Below are 16,228 nucleotides of genomic sequence, written 5' to 3'. Positions count from 1 at the left end.
ATTATAATGCTATTTAAAACAAACAACATATTTTTTTGGTAAAGAGGGAAAATGGGAAACCAAAAATGGTTATACTTTCCCATTCCTGCAGTGACTTGCAATAAACATCACTTTCTTAAGAAAAACAATTTCGGCACTAATTTCTCTGCTCTCTTTACTAGGTAGAACTAAAATTTAATTTTAAATGTGGCTTTAAAACAAGACATAGAAACCACGGCTAACCTACAGAGTAGAAAAGATTTAACACCAATATCAACCAATTCCCATAAGAACTTTATTTGTATCCTGCAAACATACAAACATAAAAAATAGTAACGTAAGTTACAACTGGGCAAATTTCAATACCGACTGGATATGTGACACATCACTATTAATATCGGTACATATACTGATCGCTGTATACATACACCGATCAGTATATGTACCAATATATATATCACACAAAATATATATGGTGATAATATACTGTAGATGTGTTTTTGAAATATTTATGGTTGAAATGACATGCCTGGGATTTGCTTCATAACAATGGGAAAGGGAGTAGATTTATAGATGAAAGAAGACTGGCCTTGAGTTGTTAACCATTAAAGCTAAGTGATGTAAATATAACTTGTTCATTACAATTTTGTACATGTTTGAAATATTCCATAACTTTAAATATATATATACATATAACATCATTTAGCCATATAATTCAGGTGACAAGGCAAACTTTTTTTCTATTTTTATTTTACATTTCTACCATCTATATGTATTTGAAAAGCTTTAGTATGTGATAAAAATTAAGTAGAACTAAAGTACTTGACAATACCTGAAACTGTCCTATCTGTATACATGTTAGTATATTATTAATTGAGTAGGACCAGTGTTTCTTTCTAGTTTACTAGAATTTCTAATACCAAATACTCATTAACGGAGAATGAATGACCCAGTAGGAGACCTTCAAAATCAGAATATTTGTAATAATCTTCTTCAACTTTAGCACCATGAGATTTAGGCCTGGGTTCTAATCCTGGCTCTGACTTTAATTAGCTTTGTAAACAGGAAAGCTATTGAACCTCCAGTTCTTCTGGGAAAGGAGATTAGTCTATGAGATAACCTAAAATCCTAAGATCCCTTACATATCTTAAAATGCTATTTTTGTTAGTCAACTCCATGGAGCTGCCATAAGCAGGACTCAAACTGTGAGAAAATACATAGCACAGAAGATTGCTGGGGGCAGGGGGCGGGGAGTGATGAACCTATATTTTTAAAGATACTTAAGAAACATGAATCAAGGATCTTAATTTACTTACAGATTTGAACAAATAAAAACTATTAAAAAAAAAAAGCAATGACATAATCAGGGACATATGAGCCCTGACTAGATATTTGATATTAATGAATTGTTCACTTTTTTAGGTGGGTTTACTTTGTTTATACTTTCCTCTTTGTAATTATTATCTTTTAGATACACGATTTTAAAAATACTAAGGAAATGATATGACTGAAGTCTGGATTTTGCATCTAAATAATGCAAGTACAGGGGAAATGGAAAGGAAAAATAATTAAGGGTATAGTGGCTGAATTCACTATACCTGAAATTGCATGATGGGTACATGAAATGATTCTCTTGTGTATATTTAAATTTTTCTGTACTAAGTTAAAAAATCCTATATTCCTATTGCCTCTCTAAACTAGACATGAAACATGAGTGTTTTCTACCAAGGTAAGTGCAAACGAAATTATAAGCATTGTACTGATATATATTTTGGAGCTCTCACAGGGTAAGGAATGAAGCCATTAACATTAAGGAAACAGAATGACAGGTATCTAGAGTTATGCTTACATATACCTTACTAAAGCAAAAAGAAATGTGAATTCTGAAATGCTCTGACAACTCCCAACAAATATCAATAAACAGAAAGTGGCATTACACCAAAACTACATTCTTAGGTTGCTGTACAACACAATCATGTAGAATGGGGGCTTTTAATAAAAGATTACTAGGCCTGGAGAGTCAGATTCAGTGTATCTGGAGGAGGCCCTAAAATCTGTATTTTATAAAACAAAAACAAGGGCTTCCCTGGTGGCGCAGTGGTTGAGAGTCCGCCTGCCAATGCAGGGGACACGGGTTCGTGCCCTGGTCGGGGAAGATCCCACATGCCGCGGAGTGGCTGGGCCCGTGAGCCACGGCCGCTGGGCCTGCGCGTCCGGAGCCTGTGCTCCGCGACGGGAGAGGCCGCGACAGTGAGAGGCCCGCATACCGCAAAAAACAAAAAGCAAAAACAAAAACAAAAGAAAAACAAAACAACAAACCCTGAAAAACTAATTCTGATGTACAACTGAGGTTGAAAATCACTGCCTTAAGAGATAATTACAGAGACAAATGTATTTCAGAATACACGGTGTAAGATATGATATACTATGCCCATTTTTCATTCGCATTTAGCATCATGAGAGTGACAAAATTCATTAAATTATTCATGTGTAGTTAACAGTGACTGTTTCCAAAAAATCTAAAACAACAGGATTCAGAATAAGCTAGGAATAATACTTATAAAGACAATAATCTTTCACTATTAAAAATCAAAACACTGCATAAGATACCTAGTTTTTTCCACCATTCTAAAGAAACCTTCATGTAATGCATTAAGTTCCTAAATAAAAAATTATCAACCAAAAATCACAACAAAATTGGTGTTTTTTGGGCTATCATCTCTTGGACAATGGTGGAAGTTTAATTAATAGAAAAACACGAGAGTGACTCCAGGGAACAATGAAAGTGTGTTATAAGCCTACTTCTATTTTAACACAAACATCAAAATCAGTGTACACTTTTAACGGTTTTCCTAAAACTATCTGAGACTTTGACAAGATAAACCAGCCACTATGAAAAGTGGAAGTATTGTTAGAAAATTTCCTGAAGGGCTGGAGGATACAATCATTCAAGGTACCAAAACTAATCTGACTTCGCAGCTTATGGCCAGTCATTCAATAAGAATTCCCTGAGAACCTCTCATATTCAGTGACCCCGTAATACCAAGTACAGTGTAGAGGCTCCAAAACTCCACCTGGATCAAAGCAAAAAACTGTGTCCAAAGGGGCCACCAAAGAATTGGTACACATGAAACATACAGTTATAAGAGAATAATAAATTAAGATGAGATGTAAATCCATGCTAAGTTGTGTTACAGCCTAGACATGCTACAGAAATTTAAACAAGAAACACAGCTTTATGAAAGAGTTAGACAGTGAAAAGAGTAGAAAAGGGTGAAAAGAACTCTGGCACTAAAGCACTACCTAAAAATAATCTAAAAGCTTTCCTCCATGCTGCCTCTCAACTTGGGCTCACAAAGGTTTTCTTCCACTGGATTTTAAAACAGGTAAGGTGGTATTCCCATGGCTAACTAACATATAGATACCTCTTCTGTTTTGGTTTTCTTGGGACTCTCCTCTTTATGAGGTGAGGATGTCCTCTTGACTCCTACTATAGGATTAGGTGTCTTTGTTGCTGCATTTCCTGAAGGTCTTGGTGGTGGGTTTACCAGACGTGTTGAAGAAACAACTCTGGAGACCGTAGGCTTTGGTGGTGACGAAATGGCTGGTTGTGTGGCAGTTTGAGGAATGCTTTCACTCGATGTACCTAAGTAGTAAGTACATAAATACATAAAAGTTAAATCATATCAACATCAAGTTACAAGTAAAGCTTTTTTATTTTATTCATAAGTTTACAGGTAAATAATAAAATGGTATTAAAAAAACTGAATTCAAGCTACTTAACTAACGAAGCCATCTTTCAAAATGAAGGCTACAACCAAATATAATGCAAGTATTTTCAAATCTGTCAACCTCCTTACCCCCTGAGCTTTCACTGGAATTTACTTGTGGCACAGAAACTTCAGTAGCCTGTATGTTGGTCACAGATGCTGCTGTTACAGCTGGAGCAGGACTGTTTCTGCTAAAAATGGGGAAAAAATTAAAAAGTGAAAAAAGCAAAGAGAGATGTATAAAATTCAATAATAAAATGTAGTATGTGCAGAAGTTATTCTCTAAAGTAAATGATCCTTCAGTTTTACTTCTCATACGTATATATACATCAGTAACTAACTTTATTTCATAAAATATAATCAACAATCAAAAGCACAGAAACATTCTAAAGCAGTGCTAGTCAACAGAACTTCCTATAACTATGACCTATACCTACGCTACCCAATATGGTGGCCACTATACAGATGTAGCTACTCTACACTTGAAACAGAACTAGTGGGAAATGGAATGTTCAATTTCATTTAATATTAATTAAGTTTAAACTGCCACATGTGGCTAGTGACTAACATATTTGACAGAACAGCTAAAAAAAATCTGTTCTTATTTGACTTGGGGTAACTGACTTAAATGATTTGGGGTGTAAGAAAATATGATCAAAATCTGTAAAGAAGAAAATGGTCTGAGAATTAGAAATAAGTTTCTGCATACAAAACGTAAAGGTTCATGAAACCCTAAAAGCCCATCCAGTGGCCCATATAAACAACAAAGGATCTCAAAACCCAATCCCTCCTTCAATGTTCTGGATCCCACTCACTCCTGTCATCTCAGGAAACTCAAATCACCTCTCCTTCACTGTCCTATCTATTCAACTTTTCTGTCTCAAATAAATCCTATACATTAGCGTTTAAATAATCTCATTTTTATTATCTCCTGAAAGAAAAAAGCAAAAAGTCCTCTGTGGTTATTCAGTCTCCTTCAACTACAGCTTATTCAACTCCCAACTGTTGAATGATGATGCCATGAAAAGGTGGGCAAAGCTAGAGGACTTAGATTTTTGGTGCATACATGACATTCACAAAGCTCCACAGAGCTTTGGAGCTCACTGGTATATGGAAGTAAATGAGGTCAAGAGAGTGGGTGATGCCACACCCCCAATAAAACAAAGAAGGCATAAAGGACTAACGAGAGAGCCCCGAAAGGCACAAACATCTAACGATTAAACAGAAAAGAAGAACTGGTCAGAGAACAACCACAGATTCAGGAGAAAACCTGAAATAGCAAAGCGGCTAGTACATAATAAATACTCAGCATTTGTTGAGCAAATACACATCTATTTTACATTCATGTGCACAAACTCAAAAGTACAGAAAGGCTTTTATATAAATCCCAAAATTCTTGTTAAAATTTTTGCTTCTTCACTCAAAAAAAAGATGATGAAACCATTAAAAATAAAAATCTGGAAGCTAATGCTGTACAAATGAAGAATTGTTTTAAAACTACAAGATTTAGGGGCCACGTTGATGCCTAAAGTCTCCAGGTTACGTATGACTGGTCTAAAAACACATCACACATTCAAAGTCCAAGAGAATAAAACTAAATTCATCATCTACTGCACCTCGGCATGTTCTATTTCATACGAATCCAAAGATTCATCCCAACCTTCATCTTTGCCATTGGTTATACTTTAACAATCCAATTTTTAAAACTGCTTTTTTCAAAACATTAAAATATAACATGCATTCATAAAAGTGTTCATGGTTTAAGTATCAACTCATTGAACAAAGGGATGGGCATAACCGTCACAATTTAAAATAACAGCAGTACCACCAGAATCTATAATAAACAGCTCCCTTTGAAAATACAGTAGTATATCCATTAAAAAATAAATCTGCAATGATAACACTATAAGGATTTATGGAAGTTAAAGATAAATATGGCTTTTTGTGTTTTAATTTTTGCCAACATAAGCCATGCTTTTCTTTCGAAATAAAAATGTTTAGCCGCTTTAAATGTTCCTAAAAAGACACTTAATTCTTCAAAAGAAATTTCCACTAAAACCAGCCCACATAAATCTCACCTTCTTTAGAAGATCCCTAATATTTTTCATAGATATTTTCCCCCTGCTACACAGGTAATAAGCATCTCCAGGACAGAAACGTGATCTTGTCCCTCTTGTCTGGTTCTCCTTAGCACACCATACAGTTCACCACAGGCAGTAGGTATTTCAACATATGAAACTGGAGGGGTTATTCAAACAGCCACTCCACTTCCTTTCCCTTTTTCCTTACCCCTGAGAGCTGCCAGAACTGTTCAATGGACTGGTCTTCATAGCACTGGTAGGTGAAGGCACAGACATGCTGTTATCACTGTCCATAGACAAGTCGAGGCTGCTGTCATTCAGAGGTGTCAACCTGACACCTTCTGTTGAATGCTGCAATTAATAAAATATTTAATCAAATATACCTTTATTTTATCTAGACCTTTTAAACATAAACATCTTTTACTTAACTGATAAATGATTTCTACTAAAGAGCACAAATCAATATGTTTATGATAATCAGAAGTGTCATGCTGACTATAAAAGGTGAAGAGTTGGGACACACATACTTCCTGACTTCTAAGGATGCTCAACTTAACTACAGTTCTTCAGTGGGAGAAAAAGCGAGAAAAAAAACGCTATAATAAACCTACACACTGAATGTAAAATACACTGCAAATTAAAAAGCACTTTAATATGAAAACACATGTATCTTAAATCAGAGGACTATTAATACATACACACACTCATATATTAGAAAAAAAGTCAATGGTAAAACACGATAGTAACAATGAGTATCTCTGGCCAGTCGGATTAGAAGTAATTTTTTGTTTATAGATTTCAAATTGTTTTACAATGAAGATAAAAATGTATAATTTCTAAAAAAACTATCATGTAGGTACAATTTAGTGCCACTCCTAGCTATTTGTATGAGTCTCTCAAAAGCAAGAGATTTCCAGTGCTCTACCTGCAACTTAGGATTTTAACATGGTACATTTAATAGTGTTAACTATCTGTTAGAATAAAAGCAAAACTAATTTTCTGAAAACTAAACTTCATGACCACATATAAATCCTAATGTTGGTCCTGCTTCTTAAAAATCAAAGCACTCAAAAACAGCTACATAGTGCAGGAAAAACCAAAAGCTAAAAAACTATAAATGGTGCTATGGGATAAAAGTTGATTTCTAAATTGACCAAAGTTTCTGTTTTTGCAATCAATGCTATTATAACATCAAATTGATCACTTCAGCTTTTTTTTTCAGAACACTATTAGTTTCAAGTGTTCGCTTACCTACAAAAACATTTTAATGGAAATAATTTGCATTATTAATAAAAACCCATACCCCATATGTGTGTGTGTGCGTGCATGTGTACACCCACACTCCAATTCCCCAAATGACAAGATAATCTAAATCTTTGAGTTAGCACTACAGAGCCACCACCTGTGTACATAAATCAGTATTAATCAAATGGGGAAGATGAGATTTGGGAAAAGGGAGAGGAGAGAAAGGAATGCCTTTCGCCTATGAAGTCAGCTGTAAAACCAGTTTTTTTAATATTGTAAAATAAGCATCTTTCCTATGCAAAAATGCTACCACTCTCACTCTCCACCAGACAAAAAATTTGTTCAGTAAGTAAATTATACTCCATTTCACACAGTTACCTGCCTGACCAGGTGATCAAAAAATAACCTGTGAAGTAACAGGCCAGTGTTGGGGATGATCAGTGAACATGAAGGTTTTAACTGGTTGGTCTGAACACATAACCTTCAAGCTGCTTTGCTTTGCCTCTGTGTCTATATCAAGTTTGGCACAAGAGACTTCAATGCCACAAAATCATAAATATTCTATCAAACTTTCTAATGAAGACAAATAAAGACAGAACATACTACAGAGAAATAAACACACATTCTTTGCATGCAGACTTAGGTCCAATTCACATCTCATAGTACATGACCCTGGGCAAATGTTTGAATCACTCTGTTTCTTCTATAATAGAGACAATAGCTCCAGGTTACTGTATCATTAAATATAGAATACACATCTTCTTTACTGGTACAGTGCTTTGCAAATAGCACTTAATAAAAGGAAACTATTTTAATAAGAGTGCAAAGAAAAGATAAGAGTGCAAAGAAAAGAGCATTTAGTGTGTGCCAGGCACCCATCTAAACTACCTCTTACAGGCACTGGCTCATTTTAACCTCACAAAATACATAACGAGGTACGTAAAATTAGAATTGTGATTTTAAGGCAAATCAAGAACATGATATTTGTAATACAACTTGCCAAAGTCTCACAGCTAGGATGCAATGGAACCTGAACCTGAACCAGGTAGTCTACTGCAAAATCCTTGCCCTTGATTTAGCTACTTTTGTATCATAATATATTCTATGTTTTAAGAAACAAAACATTATGAAGTTATATTAACTTCATTCCTCTCCTCCCAATCCCAGCCCGATAATGAACCATCATCATAGAATGCAGTTTTCATGCTCTAATGCATACTTGTATTTCATATTCTATCTTAAAAGATATATTGTAAACTTTATATAAAAGTATCAAATGATATATATTTATCTGTACTTTTTTTTTTTTTTTTGCGGTACGCGGGCCTCCCACTGTTGTGGCCTCTCCCGTTGCGGAGCACAGGCTCCGGATGCGCAGGCTCAGCGGCCATGGCTCACGGGCCCAGCCGCTCCACGGCATGCGGGAACTTCCCGGACCGGGGCACAAACCCGTGTCCCCTGCATCGGCAGGCGGACTCTCAGCCACTGCGCCACCAGGGAAGCCCTATCTGTACTTTTTAACCCAATCATATGTGTATCTCTAACTCATGTATTTTCACTGATCTAAGTATTCCATTTTAAGAATAAGCCATTTTTTCGGGTTCAAGCCCTGGTCCGGGAAGATCCCACATGCCACGGAGCAACTAAGCCCATACGCCACAACTGAGCCTGCACTCCAGAGCCCGTGAGCCACAACTCCTGAAGCCCGGGCTCCTAGAGCCCGTGCTCTGCAACAAGAGAAGCCACAGCAATGAGAAGCCCGTGCACCGCAACGAAGAGCAGCCCCTGCTCACCGCAACTAGAGAAAGCCCACGCAGAGCAACAAAGACCCAATGCAGCCAAAAATAAATAAATAAAAGAAATAATTTTTTTAAAGTTATAAAGAATAAGCCACTTTTGAAACCACTTAAAGTAAAAATATTATTTATATTATTTATTTCTGCACTAAAATTTCAATACAATTTCAAATTTAAAAGTCCAAATAAGAAAATCATGGCTAATAAGTTATACAACAGGAAGCATCAACACCAGAACATCATACTTGAGGTTACCACTGTCAGTGATCTTATATCCAATAACTTTTAATTTTTAAATAATATACGTGTATAATCCTTATGAAACTAAAATGATTTTCATTTAAAAAGTCACACAACTTACTTGATCCACATATTACCTAATTTAACTTTCTTTACCTTTAAAAGGAAAGGAAATTACATACTGATGTGGGCTATTAAATGGATACCAATAAGAGACATTGAAAAGAGAATATAAATATATAAAAAATAAGGATATGAAGCATTGCCACTAATCTGAAGTCTGAAGGAAGTGTGTGCAAGAAACCTGATTAGGAGCAAGGTTTCACATAATGGAATTTCTCCATGTAATAGGTTTTCAAAATGCTGTGATCTATTTCAAATATGACTTATTAACTCAGCCTAAATTCTGGAATATTGATAGGCTGGATACATAAAGCATCATGTTAGTAATGCTCTTTAACGTACTTTCTAAATTTACCTTTTTCTTTTTCTGAAGCACATGATTAGGCAGTAGTTGATGGAGTTGCTTTCTTCTTACATGCATTGCAGCAATTTTCATGTCAACCTCAAACATCTTGCTGTTTATTGCTTGCCTATAAACTATACAATTAGGAAATTGTTACAAGAAATAGAAACATCTTCATAAAGGCAATTAAACTAACCCAGGAGAAGCTATTCTAAAGTACGGATCCGTTTTCCATCAATATTGCCTATCTATAAAATTATCAGGTCAAAACCTATCTCACAAGTGTCTCTTACCACAAGGTGTACATAACGAATAAGAACACATAGTATATTAATTCTTCCAGTGTAAAAACTCTTAAAGTAATAAAAGAGTTAACTCCTTAAGAAATGACAGAACTGGAGGGCTTCCCTGGTGGCGCAGTGGTTGAGAGTCCGCCTGCCGATGCAGGGGACAAGGGTTCGTGCCCCGGTCTGGGAAGATCCCACATGCCGCGGAACGGCTGGGCCCGTGAGCCATGGCCGCTGAGCCTGCGCTCCGCAACGGGAGAGGCCACAACAGTGAGAGGCCCGCGTACCAAAAAAAAAAAAAAAAAGAAAGAAATGACAGAACTGGACAAAAGGGGTTTCTTAAATTCATACTTATTTATGCTACCAGTATAATTTAAAATTCTAGCTCGAGTATGTAACAACCACAGCAAAACAACAAAGTGGAAAATTTCATTCACTCAGTCATAAAACGATTTACTGGGCACCTATACTGTATCACATGTTCTAGACATGGGGGATATAGCAGGAAATAAGAGATCAAAAACTTCAGAGTCCACATTCTAGGGGAGAAACACAACAGAAAAAAAGGTAAAATATATTTCATATCAGATCGGTGATAAGACCTATGGAGAAAAAATTTGAGTAGGGAAGACAACAGGAAGCTCAGCCTGGAAACTGAGATTACAATTGAGTGAAGACTCAAATGAAAGTGAGTAAATAAACTGTGAGTACCTGGTGGAATCTACTCTAGGAAGAGCAAACATCAAGGACAAAAGGTCCCAAGCACGCCTGGGATGTTTGAGGAGTAACAAAAAGGCCACGGGGAGAAGGGAAAGTAGAAGATCCATAATCCCTTATCTGCAATTGTAAAATCCCAAAAGCTCCCCAAAATAGAAGTTTTTCCTAAGACTGGCACCAAACCTCAACTGGCAACAAACCCTGATTTGAACTATTTGTAGCTATTTAATCTCTCTACCTATACCTTATGTAAATATCTTACAGAAATGTTACGGCCTTTGACTACCAAATGTCACTCCAGACCCCACTGGGAATATTATTTACTAACTTTGTTACCTTACTGGCCTCAAGACATATGGATAAAGGATTCTGAACTTATTAAGTTTTATATATGTCTATATATTTCTTATTATCAATATAAGAAATGAGGTCAGAGACATAATAAGACGACTAGATCACATAAAGGCTTGCAAACCACAGTAAAGATCTGGACTGATTCAGAGTGAGATGAGTAGCCATTATAGGTTTTAAGCAGGTGAGACATGATTTGGCTTAATGTCATTTTGGATGCTGACTAAGAATAGCTGAAGGCAGAACAAGAAAACTACAGAAATGACAGTAATCCAAAAGACCAATAAGTGGCTTGGACTAGGGGTATAAACAGCAACTGGTAGCAGAAATCTCAACATACTCTGAAAGTAGGGACAGGAGGATTTTTTAATAGATTAATACCAAGTATGGGGAAAACAGGATTCAAGGAAGACTGCAAGACTTCTAGCTTGAGCAACTACAAGGACACAGCTGTCACTGCCTGAGATCAAAAAGATCTGAAGAGAAGCTAGAGGAGACCGGGAGTAAGAACTTTGAGTTTTCAACATGTTAAATATGCTTTATTAGAAAATCCCACAAAGTATTCCATTAAAATGTTTCAAGATACAGGACAACTGAATATTTCCTTCCCCAAATATCTGAAAGTTGCTTTAAAATCTTGATGGTTCATTAGCACAATCTTTGATAAGCAGTTCAATTAGGTATAATGTCCAAAACAAATTTTCTAGTCTAAGTATCTCTACATGATTTGTTAGTTCATAAATAGTTTAAGTTGACATCAGAATTTTTACTTTGGAAAAAACCGCTACTCTGGTGTTCAGCAAGTGGAGTTTTCACACTCCAAATCACATCCTATAAAATCTGTGTAAGTGCTTTTGTTGTCATAATGATTAAGGGCTACTACATGATAGGGACACTAAATATCCTTGAACGTGGACAGTTCTTTGCAATGCACTGTACCACGTCCTACTTTCATTCCTAAAGATGAAAAACCTACTTTATCAATTATTTGAATAAGAACTCAACTCAATTTTACATAAAAACAAAGTATTTTTAAGCTGAATTTTCTAGGAAAATTCATGTCACCAATGGCAATGCTGCTGATGGTCTCTGAATCACAACAGGTAACACCTGTATCATAGGAATTCAGCTACCACACTGCTAGTGATTCTAAATATAGCTGCAATTACCTACTTAGGTATGTCTTCTAGTCACTGTACCTAAGCATTTACATACTGAAATACATTCTTTTCCTTTTAGTTCTCCTTTACATTTAGTGTATGATACTGACATTTTTAAAAAATGTACCGATTTTTGTCTCTCCTTCTCCAAGGAGGTAAAAAACTTTTACTGTTACGTCTGAATGTCCTTAGGTGAAGACAACTTATTGTGGACAGGTGAGAAAAACACACACTAAAATTTTTTTAAATGGAAAGGAGAGATGTATGAAAGAAAAAATTATTAGTCCCTAAAGAAGACACACATTCATCATTGTCGCTAAGTACATTCACCATTCCCTTGAAAATTTGCGTATCTACATAGAGTCTTAGCTTCTGTCAACTATATCCACCATCTGGTCTTTAGCTAAACCATACTACCTTGTATCTCAGGGTACAGGTCAATCCAAAATGAAGCCTTCATCATTGTATTTCCCACCCATGAATTAACATTTGAGTCTATAAATGACATAGAGGATAAATTTTCTCATGTCACCAGAAGTTTAGCTTCATAAATTTCTAAGGTTCAAGGTTATTAAGGCAATCAGACACAGATTCAGTCTTTTAAGACAATCAATATTCAGGTGGTTTCTAATTTCATAAGTAATCGTGGGCAAATTAAATTTAAAGTGGTTCAACCATTTAACTTTAGGTCTACCATAAGAGAAAAAAAATCATTTATATATTAGACATGACTGAAACTAATAACTAATCCAAAAATATTAAGGTAATTTTGATGACCATTGTAAAATATTCCCAAGTAATTTTAACAGTTATTGCAAATTCCACTATGGTACACATGAAGACAAATTCATATATGCAAGTACATGTTTTGATTATCTAAGTAGAGCTATACCTGTATCTGTGAAAGACTGAATATCGTAGGTGAGATCAACACTGAGATTTTCAGAGTTTTCTGTTTTTTTAAACACTAACCCAATCACCCACATCGTGCGAAATTCTTCCCTGTAAAATAAGAAGCGTATTACTATAGTTTATCAGGATTTCATGAAAACAGTTATCAATGTGGTTGCCAACCTGAGATACATGGAAATACTCAGAATACAAATATATAAACAAACTAAGTTCTAAACCAAACTGCATCAAAACTCAAATTCCTCCTCCATATCTGCCCTCTATATTCCTATTGCTATATAAAAAACTGGAGTCCTAGGACAAATATACTCTTCATTATCCATGTACTGACAGCCAATATTCTTAATGATAATCTTAAGTACCAAAGGCACTGCAAAGAAAAATTATATTCATACTAATGAATGACATGTTTTACAAAAATTTGAAACAAAGAAAAATAGTGTAGATATAAAAATTTAACTAGACCTTAACATACATTCCTTAAACTTTTAAACTCAAATGAAAAGCCCACATGTACAGAAATCTGACCGCAGCATAATAATAATGGGTGTTTCAGCTACTTTTCAACATTTAATGATGTATCTACTGAATGGATCAGTCTTTTAATAATTAAGATCGCAGCAACAAAAAAATTTATAAAAAGCTCAAATGCCAACTCTTTTACATGAATGCAAAAGGAAATAATCTGCAGAATCAGAGAAATAGCTATTCTATTACAGCACAATCTTAAATGATCCATTCACTAATATTGTTCAACCTTTAATGCTACTGCATTTTTTTGAAAAAGCTCACTATTAAAACTCCCCTCACCCTCTAAATAAAACAAAGTGATTATAGGCAAAGTAGAATTTCATATAGGTAATAACACAGCAACAATCAAACCAGAAATTGACCTACAAAAAGATCCTTAAAAGAATAAGGCAAGGCAGCTTTTAATAACATATCTTCTCAATGTTCCAGAACCTATCACAAATCAAATTTTTGCAAGGTCATATCAAAGCATGTTTTCTTTTTCAAAAAATTAAGATAAAAAGCAAAGATCGATGTTTGATATAGCAGCTATCCTGAAAACCACTCTACAAAAAAGGGGAGGTGTGTTCAGAGATGCTAAAGTGCAGACCTACAGAATCTGAACTCAAATTAGTTAATAGGCACCTCGTCATTACAACTTATTTCAGGGGTGATTTTTTGCAAAAAAACAGTGTTTCTCTTCAGTGTTTCTGATCAGGAAACCCTAAACCATAAATTTCAACTTGGCCTGACCCATATGTAATCAACAGAATAGTAACTCGAGTTAATAAAAATTGCCTATAAAACTTCCATGAGCAAAAGTTGAAAAGGGGATGAGGAAACTGGATTAAATTAGAGGACTGCTTACTTGTCAGGATTTTCTTTGGGTGCTGGAAATGACTGGGGATTCACATGAGCCAGTGTAATAAATTCATTCTTCTCCAAACTTCCAACCAGGATTCGGATTTTTGATTCCACCAAGCCCACCCTGAACAAATGTCACTCATTATTAATGAAAATTCTGGTTAATTTTAAAAATAAAATAAAATGCAGAAAATCAAGTATGTTTGTATAAAGCTGTAATATGAAGATCATAAAACACACATATGAGGGCAGTTCAACTGTCTAAACTCCCACAGATAAAACGAAAGCCTTATGTTCTACCCCAAAAATGAAGTGAAAACTGCAGGAAGAAGAGAATCAAGCCACATTTCAAGCCAGGAAGGTTATAAAAGACAACCCCACAAATATTTAAAGAAAAAAAATCAGTAAACTAAAACAAAGCACTTTAAATATACAGTTAATAATACATGGATCTCTACAAGGCAAATAAAAAAAATTGTACACACGGATCTCCAAATTCCTATACTTCCATTACAAGTAGTAAAGCTCCATTTATGAACAAAAACAAACTTGATGTTTTAAGGACTTCCACCTCCTACTGTGTTCTGTGGCTATCTGATTCATTTTGAAGTTTTGTTTTTGTTGTTGTTTTTTGTTTTGTAAAATCTAATCTTATACTCACCATTCTAGGCGTTGTTTTTCAGTTGGTGCACTTGCTAGAAGTACAATATAATGCCTTTGAAGATAAAGACAACATGCTATTTATTTCATTTAAGTGCTTTGTGCTGGATATTAACACCATAATGTAATAAGCTTTTTGACAGTTATAGATCAATTTAGCAAGAGAGAACTGCAATCTCAGTTTGCACATAAAATCATAAATGCTAAATTCCACAAGTTTCTAACTACTGGCAAGTTTAATTCTTCTGAAAAAGATAGTAATTTTATGAATAATTACCCAAAAAGAAGCTTAATTCAAAAACGATGACTAAATATCAACTGATAACTTGGTTCAATGATTCTGGTGGAGTGCTTTTTCTATAAAGAGCTACCTCACTAAAATATAACCTATTAAAGCAAAATTGCTTTGATGGAAATAAAGCACCAAGGCTTTAGCCACAAAAACAGGGTCACTAAATATACATACATCAGTAACTTAGAAAATAGTATCAAACACATCATGCTTTTTAATTCAAAGGTAGCAAAAATTAAACTGAATACTTAAGTTAGGCCTCATGATTTTTTTCAAGCAACAGTATGAATTTCTATAACAAAGATGCAGACATCATTAATGTGAGAGCAACAAAGAAATGTGATTTCTATGCAGAATCCAATTCCATTCAAATTAGAGCAAAATCAAGTTTTCATTTCAGAAAAACACCATCATGACCGACTATTTTAAATCTTTTTAAAACAAACTATTTACAACTAAAGAATTTCGTAAGACTAAAAAAAAAAAGTCCAATCCAACATACTTTTCTACAAAATCCATTTTAGAAGTGATAGAAATCAAACTTCTCACCAGAAACTTTACCTCAAAAAGCAAACTGATAGTAGGTGGAAAAGTCAGAATTATGACTAAGAATTTTAAATTAACTTCAAGTATTTATAAACTTAAGGTAACAGAGGTAATATACATAAATATGAAAACATGTAGACAGAAAAGTAAATGTGCAGTCCAAATCCATACAGACCAACCAATACTTCGTTTCCTTTACCAGTTTAATCTGTTCAGCAATTATTTAGAGCAAACCAAATATACAGAACAAACACAGCCCAAATAAATAAAAGTTAATAAAAGCACTAAAAGCTCATGCATTTTACACATACAGAAAACCCTCCTGGGGCCCTAAACTCTCTTATAAATCAAA

The 16,228-nt window shown here is 34.8% G+C and overlaps 1 protein-coding gene across 16 annotated transcripts in view; it reads right to left on the bottom strand.

The window, feature by feature from the left end:
• The window catches only part of PAPOLA (poly(A) polymerase alpha), a 57,397-nt gene that overhangs the window by 6,755 nt on the left and 34,414 nt on the right, over nucleotides 1-16,228 (bottom strand). For 10 of the 16 annotated variants that reach the window (XM_029236775.1, XM_029236789.1, XM_029236780.1 and 7 more), the window contains 7 exons: nucleotides 15,040-15,093; nucleotides 14,383-14,502; nucleotides 12,985-13,094; nucleotides 9,590-9,711; nucleotides 6,039-6,181; nucleotides 3,840-3,940; nucleotides 3,405-3,625 (listed from right to left, as the gene is read on the bottom strand). In XM_029236775.1, coding sequence (XP_029092608.1) covers nucleotides 3,405-3,625; nucleotides 3,840-3,940; nucleotides 6,039-6,181; nucleotides 9,590-9,711; nucleotides 12,985-13,094; nucleotides 14,383-14,502; nucleotides 15,040-15,093 — 871 coding nt within the window. The remainder of the gene's footprint in view (nucleotides 1-3,404; nucleotides 3,626-3,839; nucleotides 3,941-6,038; nucleotides 6,182-9,589; nucleotides 9,712-12,984; nucleotides 13,095-14,382; nucleotides 14,503-15,039; nucleotides 15,094-16,228) is intronic. The other 6 variants (XM_029236776.1, XM_029236781.1, XM_029236785.1 and 3 more) reach the window with 1 other exon arrangement.

The sequence above is a fragment of the Monodon monoceros genome, unplaced genomic scaffold, assembly GCF_005190385.1.
Source record: "Monodon monoceros isolate NGI ecotype Baffin Bay Population unplaced genomic scaffold, NGI_Narwhal_1 Super_Scaffold_21, whole genome shotgun sequence".
Lineage (NCBI taxonomy): Eukaryota > Metazoa > Chordata > Mammalia > Artiodactyla > Monodontidae > Monodon > Monodon monoceros.
This window is presented reverse-complemented; position numbering and strand designations above follow the sequence as displayed.